General features: G+C 44.4%; 1 protein-coding gene across 1 annotated transcript in view; it reads right to left on the bottom strand.

Annotated features, from left to right (window-relative positions):
• LOC120235688 (S-adenosyl-L-methionine-dependent tRNA 4-demethylwyosine synthase TYW1) overlaps positions 1 to 22,060 on the bottom strand; it is a 201,939-nt gene that overhangs the window by 175,812 nt on the left and 4,067 nt on the right. The window contains exons 4-7 of the mRNA XM_039238105.1: positions 18,079 to 18,180; positions 16,145 to 16,339; positions 13,686 to 13,907; positions 7,954 to 8,076 (exon numbers count right to left, since the gene is read on the bottom strand). Of these exons, the coding sequence (XP_039094036.1) occupies positions 7,954 to 8,076; positions 13,686 to 13,907; positions 16,145 to 16,339; positions 18,079 to 18,180 (642 nt within the window). The remainder of the gene's footprint in view (positions 1 to 7,953; positions 8,077 to 13,685; positions 13,908 to 16,144; positions 16,340 to 18,078; positions 18,181 to 22,060) is intronic.

Below are 22,060 nucleotides of genomic sequence, written 5' to 3'. Positions count from 1 at the left end.
AACAAAATGATCCTGTCTGTGTAGCCAGAAAATCAAAGTCAGACCAAAACGCAGGTGTGTTTTTAAGAGCAGTAAAACACCCGGACCAATACTGCCCAACTAGAAAGTCTGGCTTCCTGTGAAAAGCAGATTTAGGAAGAACAGGGGCAGGGAGCTGTATTCTTGGAATCTTTTAAACATATGTGAAGAGGGTATGAAATCAAGTGAAACTCCAAAGGGAGGGTCAGATCAAGTTATGAATTTTCAAAGGGACTAGCTGAGAACCAGAAACTTTAAAAACACCTCCCTCACATCAAGGATGTGAAAGGATAGAGCATACAGAGGTAAAGACAGAGATTTTTGAAAATATCTTTGGAGAATGTTGGTAAGGTATTTTGAGATTCCACTTCCCCTCCTCACATGGCTGGGGGATGGGGGGAGGGAGAAGGTGCCTTGTCACACCAGCGGGGCCCCTCAAAGAAGCTGCCTGTATGCCCTGCACTCAGGGGCATCACTGATCGGTGTAGGACTCCTGCCCAGCAAATCCAGACACCAAAGGACTGACTAGTGTCCTTAGCAAGTGAGCACTGTGGCTGGGTAGAAATCAGCCTGTCCTCCCAGAATAAAGAACTCAGGAGTGTTCCCCTGAGAATGCACACAAGTGAAGGCAGGGGTGATCTTAGACGCTGACCAACTGGGCAACCAGAGAGGAAAACAGAGGGCAGACTTCAAAGAGAGGAAGCCAGAGGCACAGGGCTCAGAGGAAGCAGGGGCTACCACCAGCAGCACGCTTCTCAGGGTGCACCTGCTCAGTGCAAGGAACCTGGCAGGAGACGCCATGGATAAAGAAGCAGTGATGGGGCACCTGGGTGGCTCAATCGGTTGAGCGTCCAACTTCGGCTCAGGTCATGATCTCGTGGTTCGTGAGTTCGAGCCCCTCATCGGCCTCTGTACTGATAGCTAGCTGAGACCCTGGAGTCTGTTTCAGATTCTGTATCTCCCTCTCTCTGACCCTCCCCTGCTCATGCTGTCTCTCTCTCTTTCTCTCTCTCAGAAATAAATAAAACATTAAAAAAATGTTTTAATAAAATTAAGTTAAAAAAAGAAGCAGTGAGCATGCCAGCTGGAGGAAAAGTCAACTTTAAACTGGACGAGGGGAGAGAGCACACAGTCATCACCTTAGGACAGTGCCACGTAAGAACTGCCTACTTTTCTCTCTCTCCTGCTCCCCATCCAGCCCCTAAGCAGATCCAAAACAGCAGGTAGCAAACAGGCCAGAAAGCAGACAAGAGGGGAGGAGTTTCACATTTGAGTTAAATAGGAAACTTTGACTTAGTTTCTTTAGGATTACTTACTACATATTACATAGGCTTGAGCATCCTACTGTCAATTTATTAAGACTTTGTGTCTTAGGGGAGCCTGGGTGGCTCAGTGGGCTAAGCACCCGACTCTTGGTTTCAGCTCAGGTCATGATCTCACAGTTCATGAGTTTGAGCTCCACATCCGGCTCTACGCTAACAGTGGGGAGCCTGCTTGGGATTCTCTCTCCCTCTCCCTCTGCCTGCCTCTCTCTCTCTCTCAAAATAAATAAATAAACTTAAAAAAAAGAAATGACTTTGTGTCTTCAAGTGTCTGTAACACTTTATTACCAAAAATGACCAGAAGTGTCATGAAATCTGCCAGTTCTTCCTCCTGTGCAAGCTGAAAGGGACAGTAAAACTCAAAACAAAGCAGTTTCTATAACGTCCCAAAAGTAATCCTTGTTTATAACACTGGCTATACCAGTATTTACTACTTTTAAAAGATTTTTCTGGGGGCACCTGGGTGGCTCAGTCAGTTAAGCGGCCGACTTTGGCTCAGGTCATGATCTCATGGTTGTGGATTCGAGCCCCACGTCAGGCTCTGCTGATGGCTCAGAGCCTGGAGCCTGCTTCAGATTCTGTGTCTCCCCCTCTTTCTCTGACCCTCCCCTCGTACCCACACTCTCTCTCTTTCTCAAATATAAATAAAACATTTAAAACATTAATTTTAAAAAAGGTTTCCCTGGGAGAAAAAAAGTCTGTAAGATTTTTAAGTGAGATTGTAAAAAATACTTGAAAATATCACAAAGATTTTTATAATAGATTTGGGTGCATGGGAAACAAAGTTAAAATAAACATTCCAAATGCTAATAGTGATTTTTCTGGGGTGATAGAATTATTAGATTTTGGCCCTTTATTTTCTAAATTTTTATTTTTTAACTATGTTAATTTGCAGTGAAAAAAATTTTAACCAGGCAAAATTAAATAAACATTAAATTTGTTTCCTTATATTACCATTTGTTAGAGTATGGGACCACCCTGAGTAAAATGAGAGTCCTAATGTTTTATGCAGTAAATAAGTTCTTAGGACCTTATATAATTCAAAACTGACCCTACCAAAAACTGGGAGATAGTCTCATATGGCAATATCATAAATTGTTTACTTTATAATTCAGTTGATACTAGATTTTTTTGTTTTGTTTTGGGAGCATGGAGAGAAAGTAGTTCCTTGCATACTTTCTATTTCATATCCTCAGAAAAGCTAAAAGGTACAATGAAGACTGAGAGTCCCTTCCCCGAGATTCACCACTTCTGCTTGATCGTTACTGTCTACCCTTCCATGCACACACATACACATCTATAAAATACACGTGTGTGTATGTGTAGAAAGAAAATTTTGCTGAACCACTGATAGACACTATAACACTTCACTCTTAAACACTATGGAACGCATCTCCTAAAAAGCGATGTGACAGAACGGTAGAACTACAACACCATCATTACAACAAGGGAAATCAACGAAAATCCAATATTATCTAATAAAAAATCTATTTCAAATATCCTCAAATGTCCAGTCAATGACCTTTTCTCTTTGATTCAAGATCATAGGTTACACAATGCATTTAGTCATGTTTCATTAGTCTTTTTCAACCTTGGACCCATCCTCACCCCATGTATTGTTATTGCTTTTGTCTATGACATTGACTCTTTTTTTAAAGAGTCTGGACTGTCCCACTTTTTGGATTTGTCTGAGTGTTTCCCCATAATTAGATGTAGGCTAAACATTTTTGACACAAAACTACAGAGCTGATATTGTATACATCTCACTACCCATCATATCAGGAGGGACACAAGGTCATTTTAATACAAATGATGAAACTAAATTTGACTGTTTGGTATAGGTGAAAATCACCTAGTCACTCCATTTGTAAAGGTATATTTTATCCTTTGTAATTAGCAATTAATCTGTAGGGCATTTTTCCCCCAGTGATGTATCTATTTTTGGCAGGTCTAAGTGGGTTAGCTTCTGGGATGATATTTTGAGAATATGTGCCTATATGTTCCCCAAAGGCATATCATGCAATCCTTGCTTAAATTAATTATTATACTAGGGACAGAAAACAAATGATTATCTAATTCTATCATGCCCTCTGTATTTCTTATCCAGAAACCTTCTATGAAGACTTTCTCCTGGGGCGCCTGGGTGGCTCAAGTCATTATCTCATGGTTCAGGGTTCAAGCCCCGCATCGAGCTCTGCTGACAGCTAGCTCAGAGCCTGGAGCCTGTTTTAGATTCTGTATCTCCCTCTCTCTCTGAGCCTCCCCTGCTTATGCTGTCTCTCACTCTCTCAGAAATAAATAAAACATTTTAAAAAATTAAATAATTTAAAAAAAAAAAAGACTTTCCCCTGTAGCTCCCTTTTGTTGAGTAGCAAAAGGACTGATTTTTTTTTTTGGATGCAATACAATCCATTATGTCCATTATATAATCATTATGTTCATTTTTGGTGCTCAAAGTGTCCCCAGTGTGGCCTGTGGGAAACTCTTCAAGCTGGTTCCTAGGTCCTGTTGCCAGGTCTCCGTCAGTCGTTGAGGATCTACTTGCCCAACAAGATGTCCCAGGCCCATCTGTTACTCTCCCTTCCTCAACCCTTGAATCAGTTATTTCTCCAAGAAACCCGGATTCCTTTCAATGAGGTAGGATATTTAGAAAACAAGATCTGGGTGCTCACCATGTTTGTTTCTAGGTCTGTGGCCTAACAAAGAATACATCTGTTCTTTGTCCCCAGTTCCTGGCACAGAGTTTCAAAAAACCTTGGCATTTTCTACATTCCAGAAGGGTCATTGTTGTGCAAATGAGGTGACTGAGGGGGTGAGCCTAGATAGCTTTAGCACACAGGCTGGCCACCAGAAAGACAAACTCTGGGCCAGCTGGATCTCCAGGGAAAGAAACAGAGGAGGAGGTCAGCTGGAGAATCACATGGCCCAAGTCTAATCAATCGAGCCTACACGACAAAACCCCAATAAAAATTCTGGATGCTGAGACGCCTGGGTGGCTCAGTTGGTTGGGTGTCCAACTTCAGCTCAGGTCATGATCTCGCAGTTCGTGGGTTCAGGCTCTGCATCAGACTCTGTGCTGACAGCTCAGAGCCTGCAGCCTGTTTCAGATTCTGTCTCCCTCTCTCTCTGCCCCTCCTTTGCTTGTGCTCTGTCTCAAAAATAAATAAACATTAAAAAAAATTTTTTTTAAATTCTGGATGCTAACTAACTAGCTTCCTAGGTAGTGAACACACAGATATGATGGGAAGGGAGGATGTGCCTGGAATTCCACATGGTGAGGGCATGGAAACTCCCCAGTCTCCTCCCCACCCCTCTACTCTCAAAATTCCCTGTGTGTCTTTTCCACCTGGATGTTTCTAATTTGTATCCTCTGAAACTTAAGTATAGTGCTTTCAGTGAGCTCTGAGTCACTCTAGCAAATTACCGAAACTGAGGGCAATCACAAGACCCCAAAAGTAGGCCAGTTGGTCGGAAGTGCACGGGGCCCCTACTTAGAGCTGCCGTCTGTGGTGGAGGCAGTCTTGTTGCAAGACTATGCCCTAAATCTGCAAAGTCTGATGCTAACTCTAGGTAGCTAGTGTCAGAACTGAACAGAACTGGGTGTTCAGTGTTGTCAGAACATGAAAGTTTCTTTCTGTAAACACAGCCACAAAATACTGTTTTGTACACACATACCACTCAAATTACAAATGTGCAAATGAGCCATGACAATATAAACATACTTTTTTAGAAAAAACTCTTATGTTCAGATCAACCTCCAAAGGAAATCCAACACCACATGAAAATCACATAAATACACTCGAATCCACCTTATTTTTCGCAGATGCACAACAGGGTCTATATTGTGGGGATGTATCTTGTTTTTCTCAACCAGTCTCTGGCAGCTGTTTGCTATATATCCTTGTGGCATAACCTTGTGCGCCTGCTGTTTGGTATGTGGAAAGATGGATCTTCGAGGCAAATTCACACAGTCAGGCCTGCTGCATCATGAATAAATGTGTGTGAATCCAAAGCCCCTCCACACAGGTCACACCGTTCTGGACTCCCCTCGGCAAGGTGTGAGCACCTGTTTTCCCAAAGCCTCACCAGCTACGGAAGCTGTCCGATTTCTGAACTGCTGCTATTTTGGTAGGTGAGAAATGTATGCCAGAATAGTTTTAATGTGTATGTCTTTTATTAGGAGTGAATTTGAGCATTTTTTTCAGATGCTTAAAGTCTATTTGTAGAGCTTTTTCTGAGACTTGCCTATTCAGATGTTTGGCCAATGTCTTCTATTAGGTTTTAGGACTTTTTTCTTTTGATTTTTAAGAGTGCTCTGTATAGTAGAAAAATAAACCCCTTCTTTATTACATAAGAAGCAAATATTTCCCCTTTTGTAATTTTTTTGAAGTTTATTTATTTTTTAAAGAGAGAAAAAGAGCACACGTGCAAGCAGCAAAAGGGCAGAGAAGAAAAGAGAGAGAGAGAATCTCAAGCAGGCTCCATGCTTAGCACAGAGCCCAATGCCGGGCTTGATCCCACTACTGCAAGGTCAGGACCTGAGTCAGTATCAAAGAGTCAGATGCTTACCCGAAGGATGACTGAGCCACCCAGGAGCCCCATACTTTCCTATCATTTGTCTTTTGATATGCTTATAACCATGCAAATCTTTTTAAAACTCATTGGTAAATTCAACCTTTTCTTGCTTCTAGATCTTGAATCATACAGAAAACTTTTATCTAAGTTATAAAATAATGAGTCTGATTCTATTACTTATAAATTTTTTTCAACAAGTTCTCTGACCCAATTGGGAGTACATTGTGATGTATGTGAGAGGCACAGAGCCAAGAAAACATTCATAGATAGCTTTCTGGTTGTCATGTGATTCCCCTGCCAGGGAAAAGAGATGCCACCTTTATTATATATGAAATCCCCATATATTCTTGGATCTACTCCTGGTATTTTATTCTGCTGCATCAATCTGTCTCAACAGGAGTCAAAACACAGGGTTTTTTTTGTTGTTTTGTTTTTGTTTTTTTAATGTTTATTTTTGAGAGAGAGAGAGAGAGAGACAGACCAAGTGTGAGCAGGGGAGGGGCAGAGAGAGAGAGAGAGAGACAGAGAGACAGAATCCAAAGCAGACTCCAGGCTCCGAGCTGTCAGCACAGGGCCTGATAAGGGACTTGAACTCACAAACGGTGAGATCATGACCTCAGCTTAAGTCAGACACTTAACCAACTGAGCCACCCAGGCACCCCCAAAACACAGTTTTAATTACAGATGCCTCGTTGTAAGTTTCACTATCTGGTAGCGCTAGTCTTTCTCATCATTATACCAAGGATTTCCTAACTATTCTTGCATGTTTATTTTTCCACATGAATCAACCAGGCTAGCTCTAGGGAAAAAACAGTTACTGAAACTTATAATGAGATTTCATCAAATTTACATATTAACTTAAAGAGAAGTGGCATCTTTAGAACAGTGAGTGAGTCACTGCATCTAAAAACAAGAGATATCTCTGTTCAGGAATGTTTTCGGTTTCCATCATACAGATTTAGGATCTTTCTTTCTAAATTTATTTTTAAGTACTTATTTATCTGTTATACAGCTGTTGTAAATGGGGCCTTCTCTTCCACTACGGCTTCTAACTGGTTATTGCTTGGAAATATAAAGGCTATTGGCTTTTTACATTATATCCTGCTACCTTCCGGATTTCTTTCATCTGAGTTTGTGTCAATTTTATCATTGATTTTCTTGGATTTTTCTGTAGTTTTACTTCTTTTGTTTCTAAAGCTTGGGCACTGGGCACAATTCCAGTGTAGTATATTCTCATTTCCCAAAACTCACACATAAATGGAGTCTATACACTTTTATGCGATTGGGTATATCATACGACTTCCATTTCACATCACTGGAATCTGCGTGGACTCCTGCTTCACCGTAGTCTCGCACTCATCTCAGCAAGGACAGCCCCAACTGATGTTTCCTACATTCCTAGGGCCCCCAACCACACTGATCTCAACACCCACAGACCAATGTGCTTCCCTAAGCCCAATACCACTCCATCTATGTGAGGCGGAAGCAGGTTTAAGAGAGTTCCACTTGGGGGGGGAGGGGGGGGTGCCTGGGTGGCTCAGTCGGTTAAAGGTCCGACTTTGGCTCAGTTTGTGATCTTGCAGTTCATAAGTTCAAGCCCCATGTCAGGCTCTGGGCTGACAGCTCAGAGACTAGAGCCTGCTTCAGATTCTGGGTCTCTCTGCCCCTCCCCAGCTTGTGTGCTCGCACTCTCTCTCTGTCTCTTTCTGTCTCTCTCTCTCAAAAATAATTATAAACATTAAAAAAAAGGAAAGAGAGTTCCACTTAGAATCTCAGCACAAGTCCATCGTCACACTGTTCACCCTGTCTCCTCAGCCACAACACTTGACGTCCCTCTAACCATCCACCCTTCCCTCAAGTCCTGCCCTAAAATCTGCCTGTCCTACTACAAGCTCATTTTCACAGGGCTTAGAGGGAAGATTTTCACAAAGCTCATGTGAAAATGGCAAAGAAGTATAAAACTCTCAAGACAGGAGGCAAACGTTAGATGTTAGCTAACAGCGGGATCCAGGTTCACGATTTCCCAAAGTTACAGTACCTTTTCCTTCTTCACACAATTCATAATTCTGCCGAGGTCCTCGACATCAACGACAGAATTGAGATTCTGGTGGTCCTCAGCACCAGACTCCTCCTCACTGGTGCTCTCAAAGGGCTCTTCCTCCTGGAACATCAATGTTTCAGAAATACATTGTTCAAAGCAGCAAGCCTCCCAAACTGTTGAGTTCACGGGACAGATCTGAGATAGTTTCAGCTACAGGTTTAACAAAGTATGGCCCCCAAGCCATATGCAGCCAGCCTCCACCCAAATCTAAAGGCAGCCATCACTTACACATTATCATCACTACGTTCTTAGTACGGTGGCAGGACAGACAGCTGTAACAGAAACGATGTGGCCCACAAAGATGGAAATATTTACTAGCTGGCCCTTTACAGAAAAGCTTCCTGACCTCTGTTTTAGACACAGAACCAACCAGGCTTCATGAAGAGCTAAATGCAGGAATGAGGAAAAGGAAGGAACTAAGCATGGCTCTTAAGTTTCTTTTTTAAGTAATTGAGATGGTGGTGCTGTTCACTGAGATGAGAAAGATTTGGGGAGAAACAGGCCAGAAGAGTAGAAATGAAAAGCTCCATTTTGATTTTGTAAAGTATGAGATGCCTCAGACCCCTGAGCAGAGATTTTGAAGAGGATGCACATAAGAGAACAAAATTTAAGGCAGACCTCAGAGACGGAAATATAAACCTGGGAATAACTAGCATACGGACAGTACTTAACAGCCATGAGACGAGGGAAGATCACCCAGGAAGAAAGTATCAACAAAGAAAAGAACCTCATGCCGAGCTCTGAATCATTTCAACACGCAGAGGTTAGATTAGGAAAGAAGACCACAGGTGATAGAGGAGGAAAACCACGAGAATGGTACCGTGAAAGTCAAGAGAAGAGTTATTCAAAGAAGGAGTCAGTGGTATCAAATCCTGGTGAGAGGCCAAGCAAAATGAAGGCAGAAAACTACCCATGGGTAGGTCCTTGGGGTCAACACGATGCCCTCGGACCTAGAAAGAAGCAGCCACCATGGGGCAGAGAGCCAACGCGGAGTGGACAAGCATGCACTGGGGCTTCTGCTTCCAGCTACAGGGTGTGAGGGACACTGAACACCCTTCCCGTGGCAAATCAGCAACACAGAGTTAACAATATTCCAGTAGCATAATTTTAGGTGTATCACTGAGTTGACAGACATGAGGAATTGAAAGTGGACCAGCGTGAACTGAAAAGGGAATCCTAAGAGGTAAGTGAGAGATGGAGTGGGGAGCATCTGCTGAACTTCAGAGAAGCTACTCTGACAGCTGGACAGGACCAGGGAAGAGGAAAGTCGAGGAAAGAATCTAGGAGGAGAGTCTAACACAGAAGACCAAAGTCAAAGCTGGGGCCCCACAAGGCTGCAGCTCTCATGAACACGTAAACCAGAAATAAACGTCCCAGGCAAGAGGAGAAAGCAGGAAGTCTTGGGGGAAAAAGAAGAGCCAAGGATAGGTGGAGGGATTTTATTCAAAGATTCTAAAGTTTCTGGGAGGGATAGAGAAGGATTTTATTTAAAAAAAAAAAAAATGCAGAACCAAATTAAACCGAAATTCCCAAAAGCAGCACTCTAACTAGAAGACAACAGATCACTGTGTTTAACTTTGGGGGGGGGTGGGGGCGGGGAATTACTCCCAGCTACGACTCTGTACTCAGTGAAGCATCAATCAACTATGAAGGCAAGATAAAGACATGTAGATACAAACATTCTGAAAATCTACTTCCAAAACAACCTTTCTCGGAGAACTACTAGAGAGCGTGCTCCCAAAACAAGACTCAACCAAGAAATTAGAAGACAGGAGAGACCAGATGCAGGAAATCAAACCCAGGAAACCAGTGAGAGGACGGCCGTGGGTTCCAGCAGAGAGAAGACACAGGACTGCGGCCGCAGCAAGGCAGGGACAGCAGCCACGCCAAGGAGGAGGAGGAAGGACTCATGAGAAGCCCCCAGGGAATCAACAAAAACTATAGAACACTATATAATAATAATCAGTTCCATTAGAATCTGAGAATGAATCAGTGATGATTACAGAGAAATCAAAACTGACGTAGCTATTACCTAAGGGAAATAAATGTGTAAGAATGAAAGTGTGGGGGCACCTGGATGGCTCGGTAGTAGGTTAAGCCTTTGACTTCGGCTCAGGTCATGATCTCATGGCTCGTGGGTTCAAGCCCTGCATCGGGCTCTGTGCTGACAGCTCAGGGCCTGGAGCCTGCTTGGGATTCTGTGTCTCCCTCTCTCTCTCTCCCTCCCCTGCTCACACTCTGACTCTGTCTCTCTCACTCTCTCTCTCTCTCTCTCAGAAATAAACGTTAAAAAATTTTTTTAAACAATGAAACTGCAATAACACAGTATACAGCACAGATGCGAGCACATACACAGTCACAACAATGAAACAACAGTCTAGCCAGAAAACGTGCTACAAGCACAAGAAAATGAGAGGAAGGGAAGTGACACTGGGTGTGTATCCGTGAGAGGGAGAGAGACTGTGAAGTGTTGTAAAAATCAAGAAAGAGCAAGAAGAGCCTATTATTTAGGAACATAGAGGTAAAGGTAGAATTTAAGTGACTACCCAGGGAAAATAAAATCAGAAAAAGGCAAGAAGGAATAGTTTTTAATGATAAGCCTAGAAGTACTACTTGAAGTTTTAAAAGTACAAGTGTTACTTCTGATTAAAAAAATTCTTTCCTTAAATCTGTTTATGTGTTAAGAACCAAGAGTGATGTCGCAAAATGGCAGGACAGAGAACCACAGAAACACCTAAAAATTAAGCAAAACTCAACAGATTCAACTCTAATTCCCAGAGTTCTGACAAAGGCTTACAAGACCCAAGTAAACACTGAATCGAGAAAAAGGAAACCCAAAAATGACACTCAAGGAAACCTGTCACAACACTAGCTGAATACAAACTAAAGAAACCACATACAATAAACAGTCTTTACCAAGATAGTTTTTAAAGTCTCCAAACCAGCAATTATAAGCCATAGGAAACTATAAAAATAAACCCTGAGGAGGGGAAAGAATCTGATTTCCAGAGTTAATATGTTGTAATATTCAAAACTCGTGGTTTTCAACACAATATAATGAAGCATGCAAAGAAATAAAAAAGTCTGGCCTATCTGCAGAACAAATCAACTGAAACCATCCCTGCCACTGGGCTTCACTGGATAAAAGATTTTAAGCCAGTGGTCTTATATATGGTCCAAGAAACCAAGAGAACAATGTCGAAATAGAGAATATCGACACAGAGACAGAGAATATCCTTATAAAAAGGAAACAAAGAAATTCCTGATCTGAAAAGTGTAAGAACCAAACTAAAATCTCCCTGGAGGGTTTCAGCAGCTGACTAGAGCCTGCGGAAGAGCCAGCAAGCATGGACACAGATCAGCTGGAAACTGGCGAGTCTGCAAACCGAACAAGCATAGCGACACGTACAGAACTGGTCACCCAGGACTGACGGTACTAAACGCCACTGGGCTGTATCCTCTACAACGGGTAATGGTAATTCTAAGTGAATTTTACCTTTGTTTAAACACTGTAAAAAAAAAAAAAAGAAAAGAAAAAAAAGAAAAGATTAAGGACCAACTGGCAGGAAGGGAAGCAAACATAAGCAAAAAAAAAAAAAGGCTATAAAAGAGAAGAGAAAAACAAAATAGCACCTGAAACACACAGAACAAAGGAAACATTTGTTTTGTATTTGCTTTTCCTATTTGTTTAAACACAGGTGATTCCAGGACACGTCCATAAACTGATGGGAACAAGCTGGTAGAATGGGAGAGGCTAACAATGCAGGAGAGACGCAATAAACAAGGGAACAAAGGCCTTGATTCCAGCGTGAAGAACGGCTCTCACAGGACTCAGACCCTCGGTCTCCCACCGCATAAGAGACGGGGGAAGATGTGTAGGTGGGTTGGGGGCTACGGGAGATCTCTGATGGCCTCCTACAAGAGCCGGAAGAAGGGGCAGAGAGAGGTCTTTTTTAGGTTTATTTATTTTTGAGAGACAGAGTGCACGCACACATGAGCACACCAGTAGGGAAGGGACAGAGAGAGGAGGAGAGAGGATCTTTTTTTTTTTAAGTTTATTCATTTTGAGCAAGAGAGAGAGAGAGAGAACAAACAGGAGAGGGGCAGAGAGAGGAACAGAGAATCCCAAGCAGGCTCCATACTGCCAGCCTGGAGCCTGATATGGGGCTTGAACTCATGAACTGGGAGATCATGACCTGAGCCGTAATCAAGAGTCAGACACTTAACCAACTGAGCCACACAGGCGCTCCGTGAGAAAGAGAATCTTAAGCAGGCTCCACACTGTCAGCGCAGAGCCAGCTGTGGGGCTCGAACCCACGAACCGTGAGATTATGACCTGAGCTGAAATCAAGAGTCAGATGCTCACCAGGGTGCCTGGGTGGCTCTGTCGGTTAGGCATCTGACTTCGGCTCAGGTCACGATCTCACGGTTCGTGGGTTCGAGCCCCGCGCTGGGCTCTGTGCTGACAGCTAGCTCAGAGCCTGGAGCCTGTTTCGGATTCTGTGTCTCCCTCTCTCTCTGACCCTCCCCTACTCACGCTGTCCCTCTCTCTCTCTCAGAAATAAATTAAAAATTAAAAAAAAAAGAGCCAGATGCTCACCTAACTGAGCCACCCAGGCACCCTTGGGTGTGGAGAGGATTAATCTGTCACCTTGGAGAGTGAGAAAGGGAACTCACACAAGAGCGCTGGAGACTGCAGGGCAGGTCTGGGTGCACACGTGGGCCTGTGGTCATGAATCCGGGGTCAAAGAGTAAGCAGCAGACAATGGGGAAGGCAGGTGGGAGGTCAAGAGCTGGCTTAGAGTTTGGCCATTTGGGGAGAAAAGGGAGTGGATGGCAAGGCAACTGAAGATGTCTGTAAAGGAATGAGCATGACATCTAACCTGGGTGAGGGCAGAAGTGAAGGAAGCAGTTTTCACTCTCCAACGAAAAAGGCATGGATGGGATCAAAAGACTTTTAAATAAAGTAGGACGCCTGAGGCAGGTGAGAGCTCAGGTCATAGGAACACGAAATTTCAGAGGTGACCACGGAAGAGACCAAGGTGAGTGAAGAAGGCGGCTGCTGGGGGTGTGAAGGCCAGGCAACGGGCAGGCCGGGCTGCCAGAACCATCACCTCAACAGAGGGCTTTGCCCCAAAGGGTAATGACGGGAACAAGGGAGGAGAGAAAGTAAGTCAGAATGTAAAGTGGTTCCTGAATGACACAGTGACTCGGTGGCCAAAGGACAGCCCGCCAACCATGAAACAGCCTGGTGACACCAGCTTCCAAGGAACTAGGTACCCGAACAAGGAACCGAGAGACTTGTTTAGAACGTGAGGGACAAAAGACAGGAATCTAGGCTGGGGCAGCCTTCCAGCCTGAGCGACTAAAGGAACCGTTCGGGCAGGTCAGGAGGAGGACGTGGTGAGGGGACATGAGAACAGGAGCTCAGCCTGGGACATCCCTAACGTCAGCCTCGCTCCTACCTGCTGCCCATGCGACTGCTAAATAAGAGAGGTGGGAAGGCACTCAGCACAAGCTGGCTTCCCTCTGCAGGCCGCGCTCTCTCTAGACGGCCACCACGTGAGTCTCAGATCACCCTTCTAACTGGAAGCCAGAGAAGGCGTTTCTCCGGGCAGAGGTGAGGTTCAGGGGGACAGAAGCGAGACAGGGACACAGAGGCTCCGTACCGCGGATGATTCACACTGGCCTTTCTTGCAGTTGCCGCCACACGGCTTTTTCTCTCCTTTCTGAAGTGCCTGCAGCCGGGAGATGAACTTGGTCTTCCAAACTCTAAAGTCGGCTTCAATGCTGCCGTGTTTGCTTCTGACCACATCACAGTCCCCCTCCCCTCTAGCCACCACACGATGAGCGCCAAGCATCCAGAGCCACTTGTCAACATTCTTGCCGACCTGCAAGAAGACAGATGAGCTTAAACACAATCCTCTACATCACAGGCTTCTAGACTGCGCTGCAAAAGGCCCGTGTTCCTCCGGGACCCGTCGCTGGCTGCTGCTGGGAAGAGGGAGCTTAGCCCAAGGGCTGCAGGCCCTCCAGCCCCAGCCACAACCTGAAGCACTACACGGGTTACATTCTGACAAGATTCTGCAGAAGACTTTTTTTAATTTTTTATTATGTTTTGGGGCACCTGGGTGGCTCAGTCAGTTAAGAGTCTGACTTCGGCTCAGGACACGATCTCATAGTTTGTGGGTTCAACCCCCGCACTGGGCACTGTGCTGACAGCTCAGAGCTTGGAGCCTGCTTCAGATTCTGTGTCTCCCTCTCTCTCTGTCCCTACCCTACTCAAGCTCTGCTTCTCTCTCTCAAAAATAAATATTTAATATTTACATAATATTAGTATTATATAAATATGACTATTAATAAATATTAATATTAATATATAAATATCAATACTTATCAAGTATTTCTTTAAATAAACAATTAAGATGTTTATTTTTGCGCTAGAGTGCAAGCGAGGGAAGGGCAAAAAGGGGAGGTACAGAAGATCTGAAACTGACAGCAGTGAGCCCCATGCAAGGTTCAGACTCATGAACCACAAGATTATCCTAAGCTGAAATCGGACGCTCAACCAAGCTACTGGGGCACCTTGCAAAAGACTTTTTTTAAATAAAGGAACAGAAAAACCTTTTATTAAGGTTAGGATTACTACCTAAAAAAAGACTCTGAAAACTCTTATTCTAAGTCATGGTCAGAATAAAATAACTCATTAGCAAAATGAGTTTCAAAATGTAGCAAAGCTCATTTTAATAAGAAAGTGCAAATGCAGCCCATTTGGCAAGAATCACGACTTCATAAACTCAGAACTTTAAGAGTAGGAAGCAATTAGGCTGAGGCACAGGGACTGCCAAGAAGCACAGTTAAGAGTTCAAACACTTAAGGGGAGCCTGGGTCAGTTAACTGTACAACTCAATTTCGGCTCCGTTTGTGGTATCACAGTTGCGTGGGGCTCTGCACGGACAGCAAGGAGCCTGCTCGGGATTCTTTTTCTCTCTCTCTCTTTCTCTCTCTCTGTCCCTCCTCTGCTCACACTTCTGTTCTTTCCCTCTCTCTCACAAAGTAAATCATTAAAAAAAAGAGAGTTCAAAACTTAGCAACCTTCTTGAGTGGAAAGGCATTAAACATTTACATATCTGAATTTTACCTTTTTTTTTTCTAGTTGCTTTGAAAATATAGGCAGAAATACACATCTTGATATAACTGAATGAAAACAAGTTTAAAGAAAGATCTCTACTTTCACCTTTACTCACAACCTACCAAAGATAGGTGAGCGTGCCTGGATCCAATATTGGGAAGCAGTACATAAACAAAAGTTCTAGTAACTGTTTAGAACCTCAAGGAACAGAGAGGCTCTATATTTTTATTATTTAAAGTATAGAGAATAGGACGCAAAAGAAAAGGAGCCCAAGGTAATTGCATTTAGAAAAAAGATCTAGGAAAACAAAACAATGTTTTATTAACATAAAAGGCAGCAAATATTTGTCTTTTATTTCCCTTTAAAAATTAATGATTGGGGTGCCCAGGTGGCTTAGTCGGTTAAGCATCCAACTTCAGCCTATGTCATGACCTCGCCGTTCCTGAGTTGGAGTCCCGCATCGGGCTCTGTGCTGACAGCTCAGAGCCTGGAGCCTGCTTCAGATTCTGGGTCTCCCTCTCTCTCTGCCCCTCCCCCACTCACGCTCTGTCTCTCTCTCTCTCAAAATTAAATAAGCATTAAAACATATTAATCATTAAAAGATAAGGAGCTCAACTGTATTCAGAGTTAGCTTCAGTTGTAAAGGTTGTTCAACTATAGACCAGGTAGCTGAGAAAGTCCAAAGAACCATTGACCTTCCATCCACAAGGTCCTACCTGGGGACAGCAGACTGGACTCAGTGGCCTTGAGTTCAGGCCACTAAGACACTAGACGATAGAGGGTTATAAGCATTTTATTCAATAAAAATGTACCGAGAGTCCACTATGCACCCAGCTTGGATACATAGGTGTAGCAATTCCCCACTAGAATAGAGTTAACACAAGTTTATTATGAAGTACCAAAGTGTGTGGATTATTTCACACGTTGTGTGTGAATTTTTTTTAATTAAAAGAGAATTTATCCTTACAATTCAGCATACGCCTACCTTGCACCTACCTTGTTGAAGTGGCTTGCATAGGCAGAATTTCCCAGGCCAAACACAGCGTATCTCATACCCTTCAGGTAAGTGTTGCCAAATCGGAAATCACTGGATGCCTCCTCTAGCCATCTGCAGAACCACTCCGCGCTTTCAGTGGGTCGACCGTCAGTATACGTTGCAACCACGAAGGCACAAACGTTTTTACTAGTAACCTAACCGAGAAAGTAATTACTTCAGAAGAATATTCACGATATAACTTAATCAGTGAATAAAACCCTTTTTCAAAATGCTGACATCCGCATTAATACTAATCTCTAAGGACGAAGGGTGCTTTCAAAATGTTACTCACTTTCAAAAGTGGAAGAAAACAGAGCAAGGACGCTGTGCACAGGGAGAAAACCCAGTCCCTCGCCCCTGCCGATATGCCCCCGGTGCCCTTAACCATACACTCCATTCCAGTCCTCAGACTATAAGCTCCTATCATCTCCAACTGTCGTACTAGAAACAAAATCAAGTCAGTCAGGAAGAAAACCAGAAAGATCTCTTTAAAACTACGTGAAAAATTAATGCAGTAAAACGTTTTAAATGTAAGGTAACTTAACACCTGGCACCATCATCTGCATGGGGGCACGAAACACGCCTTCAGGCCTGCAGGCCGTGGGAGTCCATCTGCTTGAAAGCACCTCAGAAATTCCAAGTCACAGGGTGCCCGGGGGGCTAAGTCGGTTAAGTGGCCAACTCTTGGATATCGGCGTAGGTCATGAAATCAAGTGTGGAGCCTGCTTGGGATCCTCTCTCCCTCTTTCTCTGCCCCTCCCTCATTCACATTCTTTCTCTCTCTCTCAAAATAAATAAATAAACCTTAAAAAAATGTTGTTTTTAAGTTCCAAGTCATGAGGTAGGTTATAAGAAATCCTTTATTAACAATGAAATCTCAATAAAATAATTTGATGGCAAAAAAATAATAATAATTAAATCTCAAAGTTTGCTAATAATTTTTCACAAGTAATTCTGAGCATATCCAAGGTCACTCATCTGCACCCCATTATTTTCTCAGGGGAGAAAGAAATGAACAGTTACAGCTACGAGGTTATCCACTAAGAGGCTGCCGGCAAACTATGTCCCAGAGGCCCAGTCCAGCTCACTGCCTGTTTTTTTATAAAAATAGAGTGTTATCAGAGCACAGCAGGCTCATCTGTTTACACATCTGTTTTGTGCCTCAAAGGCAGAACTGTGGGCACGGTCCCCAAATCGGATATTTACTATCCGGCCCTTTACGGAAAGAAGTAGTCCGTTAACCCCTGCTCTACGTGCTTCGGCAACTTCCGCTCCTTCAGAATCTCCCGGAGCACCTGTAAACATACAGTCCCACATCCAGACTGTAGTTCGCCGGGGCTGGCCTGCACTTCTAACAAGTTCCCGGGAGTTGCAGGAGCATGCCTCGAGAACCTCCGCTGGGGGCAAACTGCCCTGACATAACTAGAGAGGAAGGGGCACTTCTCAGGTGAAGAAATTAAACCCACACAGATATTAAGTAATGCACGGAGGTCACGCAGGGAGTGAGAGATCTCTGTGACCCCCAAACCCATGCTCTTTCTGCTACCCCAGCAGCTCCTGACCTCCCCACAAGCTCTCACGTGGTTCACAGGCTCCGCACGCTGCCATCGGTCACAACCTTCCCTGGGTTATGAGATGGGCTCAGGGGGGAGGAGGGAACTTCAAGCCACCCAAGCTTCCCCACCTTCACCCCCGCCCCAGGAGAGACCACAGGCCAGGGGGACAGGTCCCACACCACACAGTCAACACCTCTGACTGACATGGCAAGCTCAGCCAAATGAAATTCCTTGGCATGAAAATTAAATTTATTCTGAAGATTCTATGTATCCCAGAACACAGGAGGTCAGTTACATTTGAGAGTCTGGACTGAAGAAAAACTAACACAATTACCAACCTCTTCTACTAGATGATCGTCTGGATCGTATTCTTGGAGATTAATAACTGCCACAGGCAGATCTAGGGAGGTAACTGCTTCAGCAAGACTTGCTGCAAATCCCTAATGGGAAAAAAAGAAAAAACTCTTTAATGAGCTAAATAAGCAAAGCACAGTCTTCATTTACCCCCGTTGGCAAGCGACTAGGCATTTATCATGAAAAACTTTTTGCAGTGACTGACATTTATCATCATAAACACAAACTCTATTCTCACATCTACCATTTTCTCAAGCATCTTTATGGAGATCAATCATTCAACCGTGCTGTTCTCACTCTGTAAGTACATATTCGGGACTAAATCTAAATTGGCTTTTTGACACTCCGGATGCTTTGCCCCGCCAGAGCAAACATATAGGTGATAAAAAATACTGAATAGGGAAGAGACTGTGGTATGTAAGAAAGATGACATATTTCTGGAAGATAAAAAGCAAACAGAACCAGGTTGACAGGGAGGAGAAAGCTGTAGGGGAGGGTCCATATTCCTGACAGAACCCCAGAGGGCCTCTGGGCTCAGAGTCGGCCGCTAGAGCACAGCTGGGGGGTGGGGGGGGGACCCTAGGGCAGGGAAGAACCCATCAGCAATCTGTACACGGGACAAGTGAACACACAGCCGAGGCAACATCTGCCCTTTACCCCCAGACAAAATACCTGTTTTCCCAACAAAATGAACCCAACGTGTGGGGAAAGCTCGGACCTCTAGCAAGGTGTTGGCACTCTGGAAAAACGCCTTCCTATTTTTTGCTTAGTGGTCTACACTTGGCTCCCCACCTCCCAGGACTAAAGCCAGGCCTGCCAAGCATCCATTAATTGACTGGGCATCTACTCTGCCAGTCTCAGTTCTGGGCACTATTACACAACAGTGCACAAGACACAGGTGGTCCCTGCCTTCAGGGAGCTTACGTTCTAAGGGACAGAGACAGAACAAAGAAATGAGAAAACACGCAGGTAATCAGAGGATGACTAGTGCTACGGAAGAAAATAAATCAGGGTGAAGGGTAAGAATACAGAGTTATAGGTATGGGGACAGATGTTATTATACACAGGGAGAGTCAGGACAGGTGCGTAAGATAAAAATATATCTATACATATTCAGTCTTTGTCCCTAGATCCTGGCACAAAGCTCCTAAAACCCCTGGAACTTACTGACTTTGGTATGCTACTGAAACAACTCATGGGGAGACAGGCCCCGGGTAGCTTCAGGACGGGGGCTGCTCACCCCCAAATCAGCAACATGATTAGAGGTTTAGAACTTTCCGTACCATCATTCCCAGTGAGTTCTGTAATCAATGGCCAATGATTTGAAATGTCCATTCCTACCACTAAATGACAGGATTCGGGGCGTTTCTGGGTTGGTGAGCACACTGATACGCTGAGGAGGTGGTGCACAGAGAGGGGCCCGGAAGCTCCGAGCCGCCCCTCCCCACCGTACCTTGCCCTATGCGTGTCTGCCATTTGTCTGTTCCTGCCTTGTATCCTTTACAAGAAACCAGTAAACGTAGCCAGTCGGGCAATTTCCTGAGTTCTGTGAATCATCCTAGGAAATGATGGAACCTGAGGAGGACCCTGGGATCGAATTTATAGCTGGTCGAGCCACAACACAGGTGGCCCCTGGGACTAGTGGCCCCGGGCATCTGACATGGAGACAAGTCTGGTAGACCGGGCCCTTACACCTGTGGGATCTGACAAAAACTCCGGGTAGACGGTGTCAGAACTGGAGAAGTGGTCTCGAAGAAGATTCGAGGCAACGTGCAGGACATGAGGGAGCAAGCCATGAGGCTACCCCAAACTGAGGCAACATGGAAGTGAAAAGGTCCTAAGGAGGGAGCAGGCTTGGCCAGGAGGTTAACAAGGCTGGAGAGCAGGGGACCAAGGACATGAGGTGAAAGAGATCATGGAAAACCAGAGGTGAGGGCCTCCTGGCCACGGTGAGGGCTTTAGCATTTACTCTAAGTGAATGAGAAGGTTGCTGCTGGGAATGTGGGTTTACTTAAGTTTTCAGAGTCCCTGTGGCTGCTGAGCTGAGAGGTCCTAAAGCTGGGGGAGGGGCCAAGCGGCGCTGAATAGAGGGACACGACCGTGACCGCAATGATCTAGACAAAATCTGAGGGTGCCCCGAACCACAGTGCTGAGAAGTGGCTGGCACCTGGATCCATTCTGGAAGTAGAATAAACAGCATTTGCAGACAAACTGCATGGGGGAGGGGGAGGAGGAAAAAGAGAGAAGTCAACGGGTGTTTTTGAACTAGGCAACTGGAAAGATGGAAGTCAGTCAAGATTGTAAGTGAAAAAGGTGTGGATCAAAAAACTGGGAGTTTAACTTGAGCATCTTAATTCTGAGATGCCCACTAGACATCCATGAAGATCTAAGACAGGTAAGTGAATAAGAGAGTCTGCAGTTGAGGGGAACAGTTCAGATGAAAGCCCTGAATCCCGGCGCCATCACTGCCTGCAAACTAAGGCCTGCAGGTCAAACCCAGCCCTCCATTTGGTTCTGCAGGTGCAAGTTACTGCAACACAGTCAGGCCGCCTATTTACATATTGCCTGTGGCTGCATCCACGCCGAGGCAGCAGCGCTGAGAAGCTGCAACAAAGACTGTTTGGCTCACAGAAACTAAAAGCCTAAACATATAGCATAAAAAATAAAATACCTTGCCCTTCATAGAGAAAGTTTGCCAAACTGTATCTACCAGGTAAGAACATAAAGGTCTAGGTAATAAGATCCCTTAGGGAGCGCAGTGAGTGCAAATAAAAACATGGCCTCAAGGACTGTGCCTTGGGCCCCTCCTACCTTTGGAGGCCAAGCAGGTGAGGAGAAATTAGCAGATGGTAAGTGAGGAAGACTAGCCTTGGCCAAGTAGGAGGATGGCCTAGAGAAGGGTGTCCAATAAGATGAAGGGTGAGAACTAATTAGCGATACGGAAATCACTGGGGACACATCAGGGCATACAAGCCTAACAAGAGTGGTCCAAGAAAAACAGGGGTAAGGAAACTGGACACTTAGAGAGTAGCAGACACTTTCAAAGAGTTTAACTCTTTAAAAAAAAAAAAAGGAGGTGGGTTTTCAGGGGCGCCTGGGTGGCTTAGTCGGTTAAGCGTCCGACTTTCGCTTAGGTCATGATCTCGCGGTTTGTAGGTTCGAGCCCCGCGTCGGGCTCTGTGCTGACTGCCAGCTCAGAGCCTGGAGCCTGTTTCAGTCTGTGACTCCCTCTTTCTCTGACCCTCCCCTACTCACGCTGTCTCTCTCTCTCCTAGAAATAAATAAAACATTAAAAAAATTTTGAAAAAAAAAAAAAAAAGGAGGTGGTAGTTAGAGGGAGATATGGGGCCAATGGGTCACGTGGCACGCCCTGACCACCCCCCTGCACAGAACATTGGTGAAAAATTTATAATGAGATAACACAAATCTGTTCACACAAGAACAGAGAAAACCCACACCAGCTAGCCCATCTTTCAGTCTAAATATGAACAGAAAACCACAGATGACCAAGAACTTGATGAGAACAAGCAGGAGGAAAGAAAAATAGCAGCGTCAGAAAGCGTCTGACGTGGGCTCAGGTCCTAATCTCACAGTTCCTGAGACTGAGCCCCACATAGCACTTCCACAGTCAGCATGGTGCCTTCTTAGGATCCTCTGTCCCCCTCTCTCGGCTTCTCCCCCACTCGCTCATGTGCACGAGCTCCCTCTCAAAAATAAATAAAGGTGTTTTTAAAATGAACAAAATGGACCTTTTGCAATTAAAAACATAAGCACCAAAATAAAACATTCAAAAAGAGGTTTGGAATTGAAATCCTAGAACCTAGAGTGGAAAAAAAAAGAGTTACAAAAGTCAGAGAAAAGATTTAAGACAAAGAACCCATCCAAAAGCTCTAGCATCCAACTAACACGAGTGCCAGAAAGAAAAAAAAAAAAACAAAAAAAACAGAGAAAATGGAAGGCAAAAAA

The sequence above is a fragment of the Hyaena hyaena genome, unplaced genomic scaffold (genome assembly GCF_003009895.1).
Source record: "Hyaena hyaena isolate Hyena2069 unplaced genomic scaffold, ASM300989v1 scaffold_135, whole genome shotgun sequence".
Classification (NCBI taxonomy): Eukaryota; Metazoa; Chordata; class Mammalia; order Carnivora; family Hyaenidae; genus Hyaena; species Hyaena hyaena.
The sequence above is the reverse complement of the archived record's forward strand: the minus strand, read 5'-3'. Positions and strand labels throughout refer to the sequence as shown.